Genomic DNA, 21,020 nt, shown 5'->3' with positions numbered 1-21,020 from the left:
ATGTTTTATTTTATTTAGCACATTTTTGATAAATACTATACAATAATATTGATAAATCATCTTGAAAATATCAAAGCATTGAATAAGAAAGTGGCTAGGAGACATACTACATGAAAGAAACAGTGCTGGAAATGGGTGGGAAATAACCTGGAGGAAATAACCTGATCTGGACTGGTGCTTCTCATCTACACTGTGTGCCATTAGGAGCCATGAGCTGTGCCCTCAACTCGAATTGCTCTCCACTTCACTTGCTCTTAACTGCTTACAAACTAAGTAGTGTCGATCACTTTTATTCTTTTTTCTCCGTTCTACTTATTACTCTTGAAATGCTAACATGCATCTTTTGATTTTCGGAGTTCAGTATTGAAATCAATGCCTACAGTCATCTGAACAACAAAGGGCTTTAAGTTATAAATTTAAAGTTTAAGTCATGCATTAACTCTAGAAATCATTCATGTGGTTGTATTTTTGGTTTGTTTTTTAATTGATGATTTACTTCCATGCTTTTAATTACCCACATTAGCCTTTGTTGCTGTTGCATGTAACTTTGATGCTAACGTAATGTTCTTAGTGACTGCTCTGGCTGTAAGCTCTTCAGTTAAACCAGCTTTCTTACCTCCTTTTCTTTTTAGATTTTCAAAAGAAACAACCAGATGATGATTCTGCCCCAAGTACAAGTAACAGCCAATCAGATTTGTTTTCTGAAGAGACCACCAGTGACAACAGCAATACCTCTATAACCACACCAACTCTTAGTCCCAGCCAGCAGTCGCTTCCGACAGAACTGAATGTAACTTCACCGAGTAAAGAGGAATGTAAGTCCCTAGCCATAAGAGTCATAGACTACCAGCCCAGGAATTTACATGAGCACTTAACCTCAGGTGCTGTGTATTTAGTGCTCAGCTAGTTATAATGCTAGAACTATTTCTTTGGGGACACAGCTGTAACTCATAATATTCAAATTTAGAAAGATAATACACAGCAGTTTTTGCTTCTCATGCTTTGTGATAAGGTTATAGTTTAGTGTTCAAATGTAATGAATGTTTAGAAATGTGGTAGTTTAGGCTATCCATTCTACCAATTTGTGGGAGGTTAGCAGGGAACAAATATAACTCCTTTTATGAGTTATATTGAGAATATAAAACAAAGCTCTTTAAAGAATTTATTGTTGAGCAGGGACATTTAATTTATTTGTTATATTAAGTGAGATGATGGCGAACAATAGTGAAGTGATCATTCCCCTCTTCTCTCTCTGAGCAGTGGAATACCAAGAGACCTAAAGTACTGCTAATACCTTACATTGCACAGGACAACTCTACACCAGAAGTGGTCCACACAATCATGTCAGGATGCTGGGGTTGGAAACCTGATACATGGCCGTGTGCACATATGTCAGTAGGCCAGGCTATATAGTAAATGCTATTGAAGGGTACGGACTTATTAAAAAATGCACTGAAGACAGTGTTGTGAAGAGGCACTTCATACGTGTAGCATGATGTGTGAAGGAAAGCTGCTTGAGGCTCCTCTTTGGCCAGTGATTCTTTTAGGGCCATTGTTGAAGGATGAAGTTGGAAAAGTTCATCATTGTCGAAGAGTTAAAAGCTTGAATGCCCAGCCATGCTACTGGGACTTGGAACAATAGCTGTGGTTCTGGTCAAGAGAAGGCAGTAGTGTCACTGTTGTTTTGAAGAAGCAATCTGACAGTATTGAGAATAGGAATGGGTTATACTGAAAGGTAGTATTCCAGAAAAAGAGTGATTTTAATATTATAACTTGTTCAGTGCTGTTAGGAAAGGTATGGAAATCACTTAAGAAGAGAAGAAGGGTATTAACGGTATGTGAAGTGGAGTTATAGACCATGTGTTTGCTCATCGAGGACCTGATGAAAGCTGTGACCAGGCTATAAATACCCATTCTCCACTTACGCCTGTTCATGCCTAGATTTTTTTTTTTTTTTTTTAAGCTCTATAACCAAAAGTTAAAGCCTAAAGGGCCTAAGGGAACAATTGGGGCTGGCCAGGATCTTACTGGATGGAACCTGGATTGAGCTTCATGTTCCAAAACTAGGCCACAACAAACCATTCAGCCAAAATGCATGTGAGGGTGAGGTACTTATAGCACCTTACCTAACCACTTTCAGACCCAAGACAACCCAGTGAGGGAGGGTTCATCTCTTTCTATCTGGGCCACTGAAAAATGCCATGCTTTTTCTTGTAATATGTAGATAGAAGTTTCTATCCCACCTGGTCCTGCAGCTGTTCAGTTCCAAATAAAAACACAGAGGCTTATAGTAATTATAAACTGCTTGGCACTCTTAGCTTAGGCTTATTACTAACTAACTCTTACAACGTAAGTTAATCCAGAATTCTTACCTAGGTTTAGCCACGTGGCTTGCACCTTTTCTCAGTAAGGCCTTCTCATCTTGTTTCCTCCGTATCTGACTGATGACTGTGTCTCTGCCTTTCCTCTTCCCAGAATTCTCCTTGTCTAGTTGCCCCGCCTGTACTTCCTGCCTGGCTACTGGCCAATCAGCATTTTATTCAACCAGTACAAGTGATAAATCTTAACAGTATACAAGAACATTATCCCACAGCAGAAATATAAATCCTACCCATCTGATTGGAGATGCATTCTATTTGCTTTGTATTGAACCCCCTCCCTCTGGCTTTCACATTTGCCATGTAATCTAGAATGCTTAGATTTTAGAATCTCGAAAGATCTACAACCTTCCTAATGCTTCATTCATCCTTGCACCATGGACATCAACATAAACCCCAGCTGCTGCAGGAACACAGATTCAGACATGGCCCTTGGCAGCAGGTCAGACCTGTATATCACTATGGCCCCAGTGGTAGCATAAGACACCCAGAGCAGTATGGCCCCAGTGGTAGCAGGACCCTTGGACACCAACATGGTTTGAGATGGCTAATCAGATCTGGGCATCTGCATTAGCTCTTGGTGCTAACAGAAGCCATTGACATTAACTCAGACTCTGGCCGCAGTAGGGCCACAGACCCAGATATGGCCCTTGGCAGCAGCCCTGGCCTGGTGACACCGTGGCTCAAGTGATAGTGCAGGTCACTCAAGTTGGCTTGTTCCTGGTGCCAGCGCAACCCTCAGACACCAACATGGCCACAGATTGCAGCCTAGACCCCAGGCATCCATGTGGTCTTTGGTGGCATCATGGGCCACAGATATCAACACAGACCCCAGCTGTGGTCTGATATCTCCAGGTCCGCAGGTGGCAGCATAGTCCACTCAGATTAGGCATGGCTGCAGGATGACCTTCAGATTGCTACCTGGCTTCAGGTAACAACCCGGACCCTGGGTATTTTCAAGGCCTTCAGGGGTAACAGGAGCCACAAATATCAAAGCAGACCCTGTCTGTGCTAGGTCCATGGAGCTAGGCCCTGTGGCATAGCCCAGACTCAGACGCCACCATGGCCTCAGGTGGCAGCACAGGCCACGCAGATTAACTTGGCCCCAGTGGCAGCACAGCCATTTAACATCAAAATGTCCACAGGTTGCAGACTAGACCCCAGGCTTCCCTGTGACTCTTGGTAACAACATGGGTCATGGACGTCAGCATAGACCCCAGTTGCAGTTGGACCAGGGATTCAGACATGGCCCTAGGTAGCAGCTCAGGCTCTGGACCTGGGTGGCAAGCCTACTGCCTACATCAACCAGCCTATTGGTCACTGCCTTCACTTCTTATCTTTTTCTTAGCTGAACACATGAAATGTACTGCCTGCTTCTCTCCTCCATTTCTTGTGGTGCCAGGTGGGCCCGTGGATACCTTTAGCCGGCCCAGACATAAGGACCCAGGCTGGCTCTTGTGGTCTTTCACCCACCTGAGTTGCATGGTACCAGGTGGTGGTGTGCATGCCTTTAGCCCGCTGGAACTGTGAGAACCTCCCTAGGCTTTTTTCTTTTTTTTTTAAAGGAGATAAAATATGATATGAAATGTTTTCTTTCTGTTTCTCTCTGCTCATTTCACTATAATGATTACGCATACTGGTTACATCATGGTATCTCAGCACCTGCACACAGTATTGCTGAATGCATACAAGAATGTTCGGCACAGCCATCATTGCAGATACTGGTTCGTGCTAAGAATGTACAGAATTCTCTCTGCTCAGTCTTCTTGAAATATTTATTGTCAACCATCACTATCCAGTTATGACATAGTATATTAGAAGGCATCTCTATGATGCAGCTGTCCTCTGTACCCACCAACCATACTTGTCTACCCCTTTCTGCATCTGGTAAGCACTGTTCCTTACTTATCAGCCCTTTTTTTTCTTTTTAAATTAGATAGTATCCACTTTCATTTAAGTGGGAAGGAGTGGTGTTTGTATGTGTTTTCACTTAATGTTCTGCAGGTATGTGACAGGACTTCCTTCGTGTTTTTAATGGGTAAGCATTTTCCATTATGTGTATGTACCACATTAGTCATTCATTTGTGTAGGGATGGACACCCAAGTTGATCACTTCTTGGCTTTTGTTAATAGTGCTGCAGGAACTGTGAAGGTGCAGGTTACTCTTAAGCACAGTGAGTTTTTCTTTGTATGTAGACCATAATGGTGTTGTCAACATCCATAGTGGGCAGTAATTTACACTTTACCAGCAGAATGTGAAAGTTCCTCTTTCTCTATATTCTCATCAATATTCACTCCTCTTCTTGTCTGTTTGGTAACAGTGCTTTAATCAGAAGGGCAGTAGTGTTTTATTGTGGTTTAGTTGGCATTTTTCTGTTGTTTGGTAGTTGTCATTTTTTTCCACAATTGTTGATTGTTGTCCCATTTTCTTTTGAGAAGTTTTGTTTTGCTTGTTTGTGGTTGAATTCCTTATCTTCTGGGTTTTAACTAAAGGATACTTTGCAAACATTTCCTCTCACTAGTAGGTTATCTCTGAATTGTGCCTATTGCTCCCTTTTTCAGTTAAAAGCTTTTTGGTTTGACATTTTCCTGTTGGTTACTTCATGCTTTCCCAGCCTTGTGTCTTAGCTATTACTTTCTCATGTTTCTCTGTGTAGAAACTTAACCTGTGCTGAGTAGGAAGTTCAGCCCTGTTGCACTAAGTATCAGCTTCCCCAGCAACATTTATTGATACTCCTTTCTCCAGTAGTGCAGCTGGAAGTTTCTGTCCCACACACTGAGGCTTATATTAATTACAAATGCTCGGCCAATAGCTCAGGCTTTTTACTAGCTAGCTTTTACACTTTAAATTAACCCATATTTCTTATCTACCCTATGGCTCATGGCTTGTTACCTCATTTTCTACACATTCTGTGTCCTGTTTCCTCTGTGTCTGCTGGCATCTCTTTCATCTCATTGTCCTTAATGTTGCTGTCCCGCCTATGCCTATACTTCTTCCTGGCTGCCAGCCTGTCCACTTTTTATTAAACCAGTTCAAGTGACAAATCTTTATGGTATACAAAAGGATTATTCCACAGCACACTAGGTATTCATTATTTCTCCCTTATTGCAAGTTATCTGGCTGTAGGTGGCTTCTCTGAGTTCTTTATTCTGTCCTATTGGTCTGTGCCTGTATCATGCTATTCTGGGAGTGGTTTTTGGAGTGTGTGATGCTTCTATGTGTGTTCTTTTTGCTTACAGTTGCTTTGACTTTTGTGAATACTTTGTGAATTATATAAGAATTTTCTGGTTTTATTTTCTATTTCTGTGAAGAAAATAGATGCTGTTAGTATTTTGGTAGAGATTGTGTGGACTCTGCATACTGCTTTGGCTAGTGTGGCCATTTGAACATTGTGCTTCTAGCACATGTATATGGGTTGTCTTTTTTTGCGAGGAGGTGCCTTTTCTTTCTCTTCCTTTTCTTTGTGTGCTTGGGTTTCTTTCATTGGTGTTTTATAATTTTCATGGGAGAGATCATGCACATACATGGTTAAGTTTATTTCTAGATTTTATATTGTTTTGTAGGTTTCGTGCATGGGTTGCTTTCTTTCCCAGCAAATTTCTTACTGATAGGGAAACACTACTTTTCTTTTTTTAAATTATCTTGCACCTTGAACATGTATTGAATTTATCAGTTCTAATTGTTTTGGGTGAAATCTTGAGGATTTTCTACCTATGAAGTCATGTCATTTATAGATGGTTACTTTTACTTCCTCCTTTCTGGTTTGGATGGTCTGTCTTTTTCTTGTGTCATTGTTGTGGCTAGGGCTTACAGTTCATGATTCAAACAAACAAACAACAACAAAAAAGCCTTACAAGATAACTTAAGGAGCTAGAAAATCAACAAACCTCCCATCTGTCTTCAGATCCTGGGGAAGTGGATTTGACGTTTCCCCATTGGTTATGTTGTTTGATGTGTGTTTGGCACACATGACCTTAATTGTGTTGTGATGTAATCTTTCTATATGCCTAGTTAATCAGAGCTTTTATTACGGAAATTGTTGATTTTGATGTTTTCAGAGTCTCTCTAACCCAGCAGGCCTGAAGCTGAATGAAGCTCACAATAGTACTTCTCCCTCAGTAAACCTCCGTGCCTCATTAGGTTGTTGAATTTTATTAACTGTCTTTTCCTTGTCTACTATCCATCTTTGTGCTGGTGTGATGCACACACTCACTGACTTGTACATCTTGAACCATCTGTTCCTAGAGGCTGGGTCTTGGTCATGGTTTATAACCATTCTGATGTGCTGTGGGTTGGGGTTGGTAGTACTACGGCAGTTTGTGGGTTGTGTTTATTGGAAATAGTAGTCAGTAACTGTATTTTGTGTGTGTGTTCTTGTCTGGTTTTGCTGTTGAGGGAGTGTGATCCCATACAAGAGTTTGAGAGAATTCCTTCCCCTTTTAGGTTTGTGGAGTGAGTTAAGAATGTTTGGCATTATGTTCTTTAGAAGTTTGGTAAAACTTAGCAAGTGATGCTGTCTAGTTCTTTTTTGTTAGCAAGTTTTGCTGGCTTATTGTTGGTTAATTTAGATTTTCTATTTCCCATGGTTTAATCTAGAATTTTATCCATTTTAAGTTTTCCAGATTGAGTGAGTAGTTATTGGTAATAGTCCCTAGTAATCTTTGTATTTCTATGTCATCATTTGTGGTAAAAATCTCCTTTTATTGTCTTTGATTTTATTTATTTGGCTCTAATTTTCCCCTTATTGCTGATTTTACTTTCTTTTACTCCCCCCCCCCATCTTAATTTTGTTTCTGCTGTGGTTCCTCTCTCCTTAATAATTTTCTGATTGGTTTGTTGATTTTCTAGCTTCTTAAGTTATCTTGTAAGGCTTTTTTGTTGTTGTTTGTTTGTTTGTTTGAATCATGTTTTCTATGGTTTGAGTTTTGGTTCTTGCTTTGTTTTGCTTTGCTGTGTGACAGGGTCTCCTTGTGTTGCTGTGCTGCCTGATCTTGTGTCAACTTGACACAAGCTAGAGTCATCTGAAAGGAGGGAACTTCAATTGTGATAATGCTTCCATGAGTTCCAGCTATCAGGCCTTTTCGTAGTTAGTGGTTGATGTGGGTGGTTCCAGTCCTTTGTGGGTAGGGCCATCTCTTGGCAGGTGGTTCTGGGTTCTATAAGAAAGCAGGTTGATCAAGCCATCAGGAGCAAACCAGTAAGCAGCACTCCTCCATGGCCTTAGTTGCATCAGCCCTTGTTTCCAAGTTGCTGCCCTGCTTGAGTTCCTGTTCTGACTTCTTCAATAATGAACTACAATGTGGAAGTGTTAGCTAAATAAGCCTCTTGCTCCTCAGCTTGTGTTGGTCATGGCATTTTGTGAGCAGTAGTAACCGTAAGTAAGACACGTTGCCCAGGCTTTAATATATGCCATTAATTTCCAAAATGATGGTATAAGATCGTTATTGAGTTGTGCCTAAATTATTTTGGTTGAGCAGGATGCTCTTTGCTTCCCTGGAAACTGGTTTCTGGTGATACCTTAGCTAATCAGAGATTTACAAATGATGGTGGGTGTTTTCAAATTTCATCTGTGAGTTTGGACTTGTCTCATACTTTGAAATCTTCCTGCCTCTACCTCCTGAGTGTGAGAACTGTAAAGGTCAGTCATCATCTGTAGGTTGTAATGCCTGTTATTTTATAGCCTGTTGTTGATCCTAGCAACGCCTGATCTGTTCGCTGCAGAGTGGATGTCACTGCCACCAAGTAGATAAGCTTTTATTTGATTTTCCAATTAAATTTCTAGTAAACTCTAAAGGGAGCCAGTTTGCCCATTTTCAGTGTGGCTTCTGTAGGAGGCCAGATATTGGACAGAACAGGCTAACAGCTTTCAGCAAAATGTTTGGGAAATATTACCTATTAAAAATATTTTATGACTTCCTGCTGGGCTGGTTTTAAGTGAAATATGGAGGGACGATTTATTTACAGTTCTCTCTGTGTGTGCCTTTCTCTTCCTTTTTCTCTAATGAAGCTCGAAGCATCAAGTCGTTTATCAGTGGTAATTATACAACAGATGGGGCTTTTCTGATATATAATAGTCTCAAAGTGGAAGATTCTCTCCTGCAATAAAGAATGCCCAAACTTTAAATGTCTCTTGATTTTAATTTAAAGGGTTTTTTTCTGTAGTGTTATTTATTTATTAATCCTAGGCTGGTTCTACAACGCATGCTGCTTTCATTAGGGCCTTGTTCTGAGAAGACTGATACTTTGCAGCACAGTTTGGTAATGTCCATTATGTGCTTTATTGAATCAAATAGCTATCATTGAGGATTCATTGTGGATGATCTTTAAATTTAAGCTTGTCAGGATGCAGGACTTGAGTGTTTGCTTATACAGACTATTTCTGCTCTACCGTGTTCAAATACTTACAGTGTCATTTAACCTTTAACTTGTCAAAATACGAGCCCAATTAAAGCAAACTTATGATTTCCAAGTTCCTCACCTGCTGCTCTTCCTCAGCTTCAATTCCTACCTTCAAGTAGTTGCATGAAGTATGACAGCATTTTCAAATTCTGGGTTAACAGAAATGACTAATTTGCCTGTTCATGTTCTTTGCTGATTTAGCTCCCTCTACCTTGCTCATGTGTAGGAATGACTCATATATTGTGGATAATAAGTCTTTGTTAAATAAAAAAATGGAAAGTGTAGAAATGAACAGTTCTCAAATTGTGTATTTTGTGTTGTCCCACTTTCTCTTTTGCCTACTTGACCATGTTTTATATACTGCTACCTGCAGACACCATAGTCCCTGTCATCGGGTTGGCTGCTGTGGATTTCAGTGCTTATGCCAGAGTAGCCCTCAGTGAATTTAGTAATAGCCCCAATACCAGTTACATAGACAATTCCTTTTTAACTATAAGTTTTCTTTTTTTTAATTGTTCTTATTGAGCTATATATTTTTCTTTGTTCCCCTCACTCCTCCCTTTCTGCCCTCTCCTGTGAACCCCACACTTCCAATTTACTTAGGAGATCTTGTCTTTTTCTAATTCCCATGTAGATTAGATCCATGTATGTCTTAGGGTCCTCTTTGTTGTCTAGGTTCTCTGTGATTGTGAATTGTAGGCTGTTTTTCTTTGTTTTATGTCTAAAAGCCAATTATTTGTGAGTACATACTATATTTATCTTTCTAAGTCTGGATTACCTCGCTCAATATGATGATTTCTAGATCCATCCATTTGTCTGCAAATTTCAAGTTATCATTATGTGTAGTACTCCATTGTGTAAATGTACCATGCTTTTCTTATCCATTCTTCAGTCGAGGGGCATTTAGGTTGTTCCCAGGTTCTGGCTATGACAAATAATGCTGCTATGAATGTGGTTGAGCACATGTCTTTGTGGTACAATTGAACATCCTTTGGGTATATACCCAAAGGTGGTATTGCTGGGTCTTGAGGTAGGTTGTTTCCTCATTTTCTGAGAAATTGCCATACTGATTTCAAGATAGGGTTTCTCTGTAGTTTTGGAGCCTGTCCTGGAACCAGCTCTTGTAGACCAGACTGGCCTTGAACTCACAAAGATCCTCCTGCCTTTGTCTCCTAAGTGCTGGGATTAAAGGCGGGTGCCACCACCACCTGGCCTGATTTTGTTTTGGCCTTTTGGTTAGTTTGGATAAAGATTTGTCCATTTTGTTGATTTTTTTTTTTTTCTCGAAGAACCAACTCTTGGTCTCATTGATTTTTCGTATTATTTTCCTTGTTTCTATTTTGTTGATTTCAACTCTCAATTTATTTCCTGCCTTCTAGTCCTCTGGGTGAGTTTGCATGTTTTTGTTCTAGAGTTTTCAGGTGTTCTGTAAACTCAATAGTGTGGGATTTTTCCTGCCTGTTTAGTGCTATGAACTTTCCTCTTTAACACTGCTTTCTTTATGAACCATAAATTTGGATATGCTGTGTGGTCATTTTTGTTGAATTTTAGGAAGTCTTTAATTTCTTCCTTGATCCATTGGTGATGCAGGTGAGCATTGTTTAATTTCCATGACCTGTCCAATGGTTAGAGTGGAGTGTTGAAGTATCCTACTATTAGTTTGTGGGCTTTAATGTGTGATTTAAGTTTTAGTAATGTTTCTTTTACATATGAGGATGCCCTTGTATTTGGGGCATAGATGTTCAGTATTGAGACTTCCTCTTGATTGATTTCTCCCTGTGACTAATATGACCCATTCCAAGTATGTTCTCTTGGGCCCAGCTCAAAATAATTTCATTTACTCTTGACTGTTTCCATTAAGGAACTCCTGGACTACTTATCTGTGACACTTGCTCGCAGATTGTCTTTATTGTTACCTTTTAGACTTGGATATATCTCTGTGTAGCAGTTTAGAGTCTCAGGTTCCAAACAAGGAAAGCCTCTGTTTTTTACTGTGCTACTTGACATCAGAGCTCCTGGTACATGTCCATGCAGTGCTCAATTGATTCTTACTTTAAAAATCTACAGAAGTTTTATTGTTAATTTTAGTATTTTTTAGAATTAATTTATATGGCTGGATGATGATGGTGGTGGTACACTTTAATCTAGCCCTTGGGAGGTAGAAGTTGGTGGAAGTGAGTTCTAGGATAGCCAGGGCTACACAGGGAAACACTGTCTCAAGACAAAAGCAAAGAAAAAAAAAAAAAAGAAAAAGGAAAAACTACTTTGTTTTGATACATTAAGAGGTCTCATTGCTTGAATTTTATGTAGCTGTTGTTTATTATTAACATATTCAATATTTAATGGTAGAATTCAGTAATCTCAAGACATAAAACTTTGAAGTTTGTGTCTCTCATTGTGACAGTTCATCTCAGAGTAATAATTGTGTCTGTGCCTGTCTCACCATGTGTGGGTAGCATCTGCCTCTTGTCAGGGTACTTTCTGTTCATAGGCTTTCTTTTGTCTTCTGAATTTCCTCCTTTAGATTCCCTTGTGCAAGAGAGTAGACTAGCAAGCTTCTAATACTTACTATTCAGAGTCTCTAAGGCCTGAAGCCTAAAAGGTTTGTTTCTGCAGTCTTCCCTGATGGCTGTAAGGCTGTCCAGTTACTGCCAATCAGATGCAGTTTTGAATTCTCTTGCCACTGATTAGGGCTTTGCAAATACAGAAGCTCAGAAGATTCTCTTAATAGATGAAATTTTCTGCCCTTGTCTGAAGGTAAAGGCCACAGTGAACAACCACGTCACATCACACCAGTTTAGCCTTTGCTGCGTTTTTGTTTTGTGTAGGTACAGGAAATGCATGACACTGATGACTTTAAACTAAATCCAAGCTTTATTTATGGCAAAACATTTGCCTGAAAAGTCATGAGATGCCTCTACTTGGATATGCTGAAGTAATTATTTTAACTTTGTAGAAATGCATTGTATGTTTATGCAGTTCTTTGAAAACTCAGGGCTGCCAGCACAAAAAAACAACCATGTGACTATATTTCATATTCATTTCCTCCATTGCTTCATAAGCCAGTTCATGTTCCAATCCTTCACTGGGGGTGACACTTTAGTAAGGATTTTTAAAATTTCAAAATACCAGTAGAACCTTTGACTACATAATTCAAAATGTGACATTCCTAGTTGCTCCTGGCAGTGCATACTGTGTGTAGGGCCTTCCATTCAGTGTCGTTCTTAACAGTTTGGCTTACTAGCGCAGTGTGCTTTGGAGGGACTATTTCATGGCATAGCACCTGTGGTCTGAATAGATATCTTGTTTCATTCTTCCTGATGCTTCTGATAAAGAATGCACACAAATTACATCCTTTCCTGAGGTGGGCACAGAAGCTTTTTGCCATTACCAGTGTAGACAAGATTCTTGAGGATTGTCTTACTACCTTCATTTTTATTTTATTTATTTTTATGTCATGTGTTTGACTGAATGTGTGCATATGTACCATGTGCGTGAAGGCTCCATGAAGGTTGGAAGAGGGCATCAGATCTTGTACTGGAGTTAGACAGTTGTGGTTAGCCACCATGTGAGTGCTGAGAACCAAACCCAGGACCTCTGCAAGAGCAACAAGTGCTCTTAACTTCTGAGCAATTTTGTTTATCCTGTTAGATTTTTGTTTTTTAAAGAAAAAAATCTCTCAGTGTCAAGTATCTGTATCAGTGTTATGAAAATCATGCTTGTGCCAGTGGTGGAAATGCAGGTTTTCATTTCTCAGTTAGGCCTTAGGTAAGCCTAAGTAGTCAGAACCAGGGCCTAAATTAGATGATGATAGTCCCTGATTTAATAACTATATTAGATGTGCTTTATCATGAACAACAAAAGCAGTGTCTAAAATTAGAAATGACTTTTTTTTTTTTTTTTTTAATTTTTCCTAAGGGGGCTTTGATTTTGAGCCGCAGGATCCCAGGTTCTTTTCTTAGTCTTGTTACTTCTAATCCTGAAGAACTGATACTCTACACATTTAGATGCTTGCCTAGAACTAGTTGAGCTCCGTGAAACATTGTAGCCATCCTAGATAAAATGCTCATTATTGATTTATATCACTTGACTTCATTTACTTACATGGTAACATAGTTTTAGATAGTAAAAAAATAAATATTTTATTTACACTGCAAGCATGGATTCATCTCTGCCAAGAGTAACATCAGAGAGGGTTAGCTTGAGAGGAGTGTGGGAAAATTGGAAAAATCTATCAACCGTAAGGGTTCACTGTTGTGTACTGTGTTGGAAACCCAGGTCCTTCAGGATCTCTGAAGCCATTCTCACTCCTTACCAGCGTGAGAGTGCGTTCTTGCAGCAGATGCAGGGGCAAAACTCCAACGCCGTCTTTTAAGCTTGGGACTCTTAAGTTTTTAAAATAGTTGTATTTCATAAAAGAATCCTTTTATATTCAAGTGTAACTTTTTGTTAATTTAAATGAAATATTAATATTTTGTGTTTTTAAATTTTATATAGGTATCAATCAATATGGTATATGTAAACCAAAGTTCTTTGTGATCCTCAATCATTTTAAATATAAAAAGATTACTTGAGGACTGAAAGTTCAGGAAGTGCCATGTTAGATTAACATGTAAATGTGGTAAAAATCAACTGTTTTAGTTAGCATGACAGTTCTTCCATATATTCTGTGGTTTTTGGCTTAGATTGTTTTCATCTGGTGTAGAACTGTTTCTGGACACTTGGTGTTCTAGATGGCTTGGACCACTCTGTCTGAGAGGCTCTTGGCCTCAGTGTTGTTGCAGGCGAGGAGACGGTGGTCCTTCCACAGCTCTACTGATCCTAGTGCCCTTTAGCTCATGGAAGTGTCCATGAGTCTTGGCATGTGGGAAGCACTCCTAACTTAGCTTTGCTCTTGGTGCTGCTTCCTGGGAAGGTGTTGTGGGAAAATTTTATTTCTAGTGAGCAAACATAGTGGTAACTGCACACACATTTCACAGGTTTGCAGAGATGTCCAGGACTGTCAATATTAGGGAGGTGGGATGTGATAGTCATATTATTTTGTTGAACATAATCAGTAATATACCAATAGCGAGGCCTGGCCCACTTTGAAAATCTCCTTATACTATTCATATCTAAATTAGGGATTTATGAGTGGTCATACAGCAAGTTAGGATTAGGATTTCTGACAGATCAGCACTTAAGTTCTCTATCTAACATGTCTCATAAATGGTTCATTTTAGAAGTTTCATTTGGAGAAATGTGAGGGCCATCGTCTGTGCTGGTTTTTTGTAATCTTAGTGTCACATCCATTATATCTGTATATTTACTTGCTTTTAATCAGACCTTTTCAGACCCAGTTATGTAGATAGATTAGGCGTTAGGCATGTCCGTTCTGGTTATACTAACTCAGGAATTGCAGGTGGAAGGTGATTGTGGGAAGGGGGCGGGGGTCTTTTCTGAAAAGGTGACTGCTTCTTCTGCAGCCCAGTCTGTCCCCAGTTGTTATTACTCTCTGTCCTTTGCCATTTTAAAATCACATCCATGTTAAAGGCAGTCACAGAGGGACTATTTTATTACTCAAGAAGTAGGTTGGGTATTTTTCTAAGTTTTTATTTTTAACATGACCACACCAAGATAAAAGTTTATGTTTGCATTGCTCAGAAGCCCTACTTCTTTGAAAAGCTTCACCAGCAAGCAATTTCCAAATCTCCAGAGAGAAGACAGAATTATGACTGTTGGATCTGTCTGAGGTCACCTTTAGGATGGCGGGCCTGAAAAAGTGAGCTGCTACAAAGTAAACAGTGTGTGGATTATGATGGAGTGAAATTGGCCAGCTGTTTAGAAATGGATGATACATTTCTAATAAGTCCACAGTGCCTTTCATTGGGAATTAATTAGATGCTGTTATGTAAATGTCATGTTAATTAAGCAAGAAAATTGAAGCGTTGTAAATCTGCTCGAGGAGTGGCTATTTTTGTATGAATGTTTTGCAGTTTCCCTGGAAGGCTAATAGTAGAATATTTGACTGTGGAGTTTCTGGCACTTCTAGCTGACTGACTCCTTGACAGTCTGTTTTTTAATGATGCTTTAGCACATGGTTTAACTACAGGCCATGAAGGTTTGTGGGAGTAGGACAAAATATAATCAGCCATGGCAGGTGTTTTAACAAAACCCTTTAGAGTAGATTGTTCTCCACTTGAAGATAAAGGAGAAATAGTATTTTCCATATTTGTTTTGCCTTGGGTTTTGAATTCTGGAGAGCATGCTCGTCCAAGTGTATCTGTCCTCCGTGCCAATGCTTTTTCCCCAAGTCACAGTAGCCTGGGTCACCTGTGGAACAGACTGCACTGTGAGGTCTCTTGGGCAGGGGTTTTTGATATATGTTCAACAGCTATAGGAGACTGAAAAAAATTAAGAATTCTGTTACTTCACTTTGAAATGGAATGTGAATGTTGACAGTTAATGGCATGCCTTTATGTAGTCCTGATTGTCTATAGATTACAGCAATGGTTCTCAACTGTGGGTCACGACCCCTTTCACAGTAGTCTTTTTAGACACCCTTGGAAAACACAGATGTTTATTTTATTAAAATCACAAGTTACGAAGTAGCAAGAAAAATAATTTTATGGGGGGGGGGGTCCCCACAGCACGAGGAATTACATTACAGGGTCACAGCTTCAGGAAGACTGGAAGTCACAGGGCTGCAGTGAAGTGAGTGTGCAGATTTGCTGCAGCTTCTCTCTCACAGAGCTGAGATCGCAGTCTCTCCAGGAAAATCCACCATTCTGTTGGGTTTGCTGTAAAGGCTTTTTTTTTTTTTTTTTTTTTGGAGTGCAGCTGAGGAATAGCACTTCATAGTGTTCCTGACATTTCACATGTGGCCAGAATTACGACACCTTTAATACCATCATAGACACAAACCCTAGAAGAAAAGAATATGTAGACTTCCCGGTTACAAACTACACATTCCTCCAAGCATTATTCACTTGTAAATTACAAAGTAAGTTGAGAAAGGAGTCTGAATAGAACATCAAATGCGGTGTGATAGTCTGTTATTACACCCCTCTAGATAATGCAGGATCTTGGAAAAATAAGCAAAGGAAGTAAAAAAGCATGCATGATGATTGGCTGAAAGGCAAGTCAGGTTGCTTTTGTGAGAGGTTCTTGCTGTGTATAGTCTAGGGTGATCTCCAATTTGAAATACTCCTTTCTCAGCCTCCCAAGTGCTCATACTGTGGGCATGTGCTGCTATTTAAGCTCAGGAATCATTTGCTTCCCTGAGAGCCTGTCTTAGGGTTTCTATTTCTGACGTGAGACACCATGACCAAAAGCAAGTTGGGGAGGAAAGGGTTTTTGTGGCGTACACTTTCACTTATTAGCTCATCACTGAAGGAAGCCAGATCAGGAACTCAAACAGGGCAGTAACCTGGAGGCAGGAGCTGATGCAGAAACCATGGGGGGGCACTGCTTATTGGCAGCTCAGAGATGGCCCCACCCACCTTGGGCGGGGCCCTTCAATCACTAATTAAGAAAATGCCTTACACCTGCATCTTAAGGAGACATTTTCTCAATTGAAGCTCCTTTCAGGCAACCAGTTTTTATTTTAAGTTGGTTTAAAACCAGGCTGCACAGAGCCAAACATATCAAACGAGAAATTTTGTGATTTTTTTTTTAACATAGAAACAGTCAAAAGTTGTCTTTCTGAAATTGCCATAATACAGGTTGCAGATGTGACACACAGTTGATGGCAGTGATACCAGCTTGTTCATGGTGATCACTCCGTGAGCTCCTGGTTTTCCAGAGAGCAGCATGCTGAGTTTCTGACACTAAACTTCCCGTTATAGTTGTAAAAGGATCCTCTGAGCTGCTCAGCTGGCCACACTGGTCTCCACTAGAATCTGGGCTCCCTGTCTTGAAATTCTTAGCTCTAAATATTAATGCCTTTTTGGTATCACCAGTTGTCTTAGCCTCTTTGGTATACAAGATCATGATTTAAATTTTCTCTGCTTAGGAATGTATTTTCTGTTTCCTGTCCTCACTCATGTAACCCACAGTCACGCATTGGCTTCTTCACCTCACTCTGTTAACTGACAAGTCTGTCTTGCTTCTTAGTGAAAATAAAGATGGCCAAGAACAGAGCAGAGCTCCCAGTGTGTTGTAGGTACATGTTCAGAGCTATAGGGACATGGGGTGGTTCCCTCAGACATTAGGTATTCCCGAAAGGAACGCTGGTACTGTTTTTGGTGAAGTGGACAACTCCATTTTGTCCATTGCCAGTAGTTCAGTTCTTAGTACTATTTGTGTACTGGAATCATAGGGGACACATTTTCTAGAATTTTGAGATGTGTTTATGCTGTGGGACATTTGTTTTAATAATGCCAATATGTGTTGCATTCTTTTATGTTGCATTTGTTTAACTTTGTAAAACTGTGTTACTTTGCCTGTCTAAAACACCTGATTGATCTAATAAAGAGCTGAAGATTCAATAGTGAGGCAGAAGAAAAGATAGGCTGGACTGGCAGACAGAGAGAAAAAATAGGAGAAATCTGGGAAGAGGAGGAGGAAGGAGCAAGAGGAAAGAAAGGAGGACGTAAGGGGCCAGCTACACAGCGAACCACGGGTAAGTGTAAGAGTAAGAGGGAAAGTAAGATATGTAGATGTAAGAAAAGGCAAAAGATAGATGGGATAATTTAAGATAAGACAAGCTGGCAAAAACAAAACAAGCTAAGGCCAGGCATTCATAAGTAAAAATAAGTTTCTGTGTGTGTGTTTTTATTTGGTAGCCAAGTGGCGGGCCCCCAAAGAGTAAAGAATAAAAAATAAACAACAACAGACAGATGCCATATTTTTCTTGTTGTTGACAGAAACCCTTCCCATAATTGCCTACATTTTTTAAGTGTTGATTTATAATTAATTTATAAGAGCAGATAGTCTCCTCTCTAGTGACTAGTCCTTTTTATTTTTTCCTTCAACAGTCTGTGATTTGGATGATACACATTAATATAAGATGCATGTATGGTATTCACTGGCTTTTGATCTGTGTTTTAAAGTGTTTCATAGGTTACTGTCTGCCAGACCAAACTTAATTCCAAGTTCTTCATTTATAATATTGCCCAATTATCAAAGCTGGGATACATTATCATTGCCAGTTACTGTTGCTGTCAGTTTTTCTTGGCTCAGCTGTGATTCTGTTTGTATGTCAGTGTAATGGAGTGAACACATTGAATTAAGGCTGCTAGCTTAACAAGCCTCTGGAGAACACTTGTATGGTGATGCATGCTGAGTTGTGCTTTGTAGCTAGAAAATTATTTGCATTTTTTGCCAAAGCCCACAGAAATTTATTGACGAGTAATTTTTTTTTTTTTAAAGATAAACTCTTGCTGGGCGGTGGTGGCGCACGCCTTTAATCCCAGCACTTGGGAGGCAGAGGCAGGTGGATCTCTGTGAGTTCGAGACCAGCCTGGTCTACAAGAGCTAGTGCCAGGATAGGCTCCAAAACCACAGAGAAACCCTGTCTCGAAAAACCAAAAAAATAAATAAATAAATAAATAAATAAATAAATAAAGATAAACTCTTAACCTTCAGACGAGGTAAAATTTCCTTGATTCAATAATTATCTGGACATTTTCAGGCATGGAGTGTAAATTTATGAGTTCCGGATATTTCTTTGCTTTGATTCCACGCTTTCTCCCTTCTCATACTTTTTCTGGATGGGTTGTTGATGTCTTTTAAGAAACCTTTTTGGTATACACTCTTACTGACTGTTCTCCACAGCTCACTGTATTTTCAGAACCCTTGATCCTGGCCAGATACTGAACTAGGAATTAAAGAAAATCCATCATATATTGTAACTTACTGAACTGCTAATATTTATGGTGTATCCAGCTTGCTTAGAAAAGTGCATAAGTCTTCAGCTTACCTTGGCGTGTTCCATCAAGAGTTTATATTGAATTCTCAGGAGCCCGTATTTTAAAAAGTAATTTTATGTGTAAGAGTGTTTTGCCTGTATGTGTATAACTATAAGCACTATGTAAGTGCCTAGTGCCTGCAGAGGCCAGAAGAGGGATTGGGTCCCCTGACTGTCAGTCAAACCTGGGTCTTCTGAAAGAGCAGTAAGTGCTGTTAACTAATGAGTCACCGCGCCAGCACCAGTGTCTCCGAAGATCTTCTTATATTTTTGTTCAATGGTCATATAATTCATTCTAGTACAGCCTGAACATTTGTTTTAACGTATACTATGATTAAACACCGTGATCAAAAACAACTTGAGGAGGAATGGGTCATCTAATAGCTTAAGGCCCTTATCATACAGGGATGTCAGGATTGGAACTCAAGGCAGGTACTGATGCTGAGGTCACGAAGGAGTACTGCTTACTGGATCGCTCATCATGGATTAGTTAAGTTGCTTCCTTACACCATCTAGGACCATCTGGCTAGTGGTAGTACCACCCACAACATGGGCTTGAACCCTTCCACGTCAATCAACCATCAATCACAGGCTTGCCCACTGACCGTTATGTTGAAAACATTTTTCTCAATTGAGGTTTCTTCTTCCTAAATGATTCTAGGTTGTGTAAAATTGACATAAAACTAGCTAAAATGCCGCCCCTAATTTAAACACCTAAAGTGATCCAAAATCAGACACTTGGGAGACGAGACACAAGAGAAAATTTCATATTTGATCTCATGTCCTGTGTACAGTTAGCCCAGGTTATGTGTACAAAGTCTGGGTGAAGTGTAATGGAATATGATTTTCTCTCTTGGGAACTTCTATTCTCAAGATAACTTTATGTATGAAATATTCCAAAATACAGTAAAAACATCCAAATCCAAAACAGTTCTGATCTTATTTGTATAAAGGATTCTCAGCCTGTGTTCCATTCTTTGCTGTTCCTTTATAGTATACCTCCATTAAAGTGTTATAAAGCCATTTACTTCCCTATATAATCCACCAGCATTATTAAATGCCCAGTGCCCACATAGTCTTTACCCAACAGAGGAGAGTGACAGATGACAGGAATTTTGATGAAAGAGAAGGTGCTGAGACACAGTAGAAAGCATCACAGTGTATTGAGGCCTTCTTACTGAGATGGTCCATGAAGCCTTAGGCCATTGTCAGCTTTGCTGTTGCTTTTTATTGTGGAAGAAATGGAAGTGGCAAGTGTCATCTTCAGGAAAAGCCTCTTGTGTTCCAGAATAGGAATATTGTTGTTAAGAACAACAGCAAAATACATGGAATCAGGAGCCACAGTATTTTGGGGCGTTTGGAAAAGTTTGGAGAATTTGGAACTGTCCGGCTTCTGTATGGCTTGGCTCACTGCTTCTGTCTTTTATTTTCAAGTCTCAGTTGCTCTTCTAAGCGTCTCAGATTTTAGTATATATAAGCTTTCCCTGGAGGATGATAGCCTTTGTTAGGAATAAATGTTCAGTTGGAATACCCTGCCCTCTGAGAGATCTTTTGAATTTTCCTAATTTCTCTTGCCCCATTTTTATTCTTGCATTTTCCAGGTGTTGTTGGCTAGTGATGAATGTTCTTCCTCTTGATTGCATGTGACATCCATTATGTGTTTAATGCTTTGGCACTTGGTTCTTCTCCATTCAGCTATTTATTGCAGCTGTGTATCGTTCTTCTGTACATACATCCTATCGTCCTAATAAGATTGCATACTCTATGGGAGTAACCTGTGTGGTACACCATGGGGTATTTGTCAAGTGCTTTTGGAAGTTAGCTGCACACTTCTTGGTTCTCTTTTCCTTAAATATGTTCTTTCTATGACTTATACTATCTAAGGATTGTTGTCATTATGGCCTTGGACTAGGAAAGAATGGGTTAATGGTGGGCTTCTTAGGTTGGATCTCCAAGTTCCTTTTCCCATGACTTTAGTTATTATTTCCAGCTACAGGTCTCAGGGCTCTTTTTTTTTTTTTTTTTTTTTTTTTCAGTGAGTAATGTCAGTGATACAAAGTCTTTTCATAGATGATATAAAACTGTGCCAACTGGAAACAGTCATCTGAAGAACGTTTTTAGAATAACTTTTGCCAGTGCGTTCTGCTCTTTTGTGGTCACCAATACTGCTTTCTCAGGGCAAGTTGAGAGTTATTGGCATCCATTTTGTACAGCAGCTTTCTGTTTTCAAAGGTGAGACATAGTCATTGGTAAGGGGAGTCAGTATCAACTTCATATCACTTTGATCGTTCGTACCCTGCAGAATAGAAATGCTGCTTTCCAAGCTGCCTCCTACTAACTAAACTCTTCACAC

The 21,020-nt window shown here is 39.6% G+C and overlaps 1 protein-coding gene across 1 annotated transcript in view; it reads left to right on the top strand.

The window, feature by feature from the left end:
* Zfand3 (zinc finger AN1-type containing 3) overlaps window positions 1-21,020 on the top strand; it is a 200,541-nt gene that overhangs the window by 124,238 nt on the left and 55,283 nt on the right. Inside the window, exon 3 of the mRNA XM_057751114.1 lies at window positions 633-815. Coding sequence (XP_057607097.1) covers window positions 633-815 — 183 coding nt within the window. The remainder of the gene's footprint in view (window positions 1-632; window positions 816-21,020) is intronic.

This window comes from Chionomys nivalis, chromosome 19 (genome assembly GCF_950005125.1).
Source record: "Chionomys nivalis chromosome 19, mChiNiv1.1, whole genome shotgun sequence".
Taxonomy (NCBI): Eukaryota; Metazoa; Chordata; class Mammalia; order Rodentia; family Cricetidae; genus Chionomys; species Chionomys nivalis.
The sequence above is the reverse complement of the archived record's forward strand: the minus strand, read 5'-3'. Positions and strand labels throughout refer to the sequence as shown.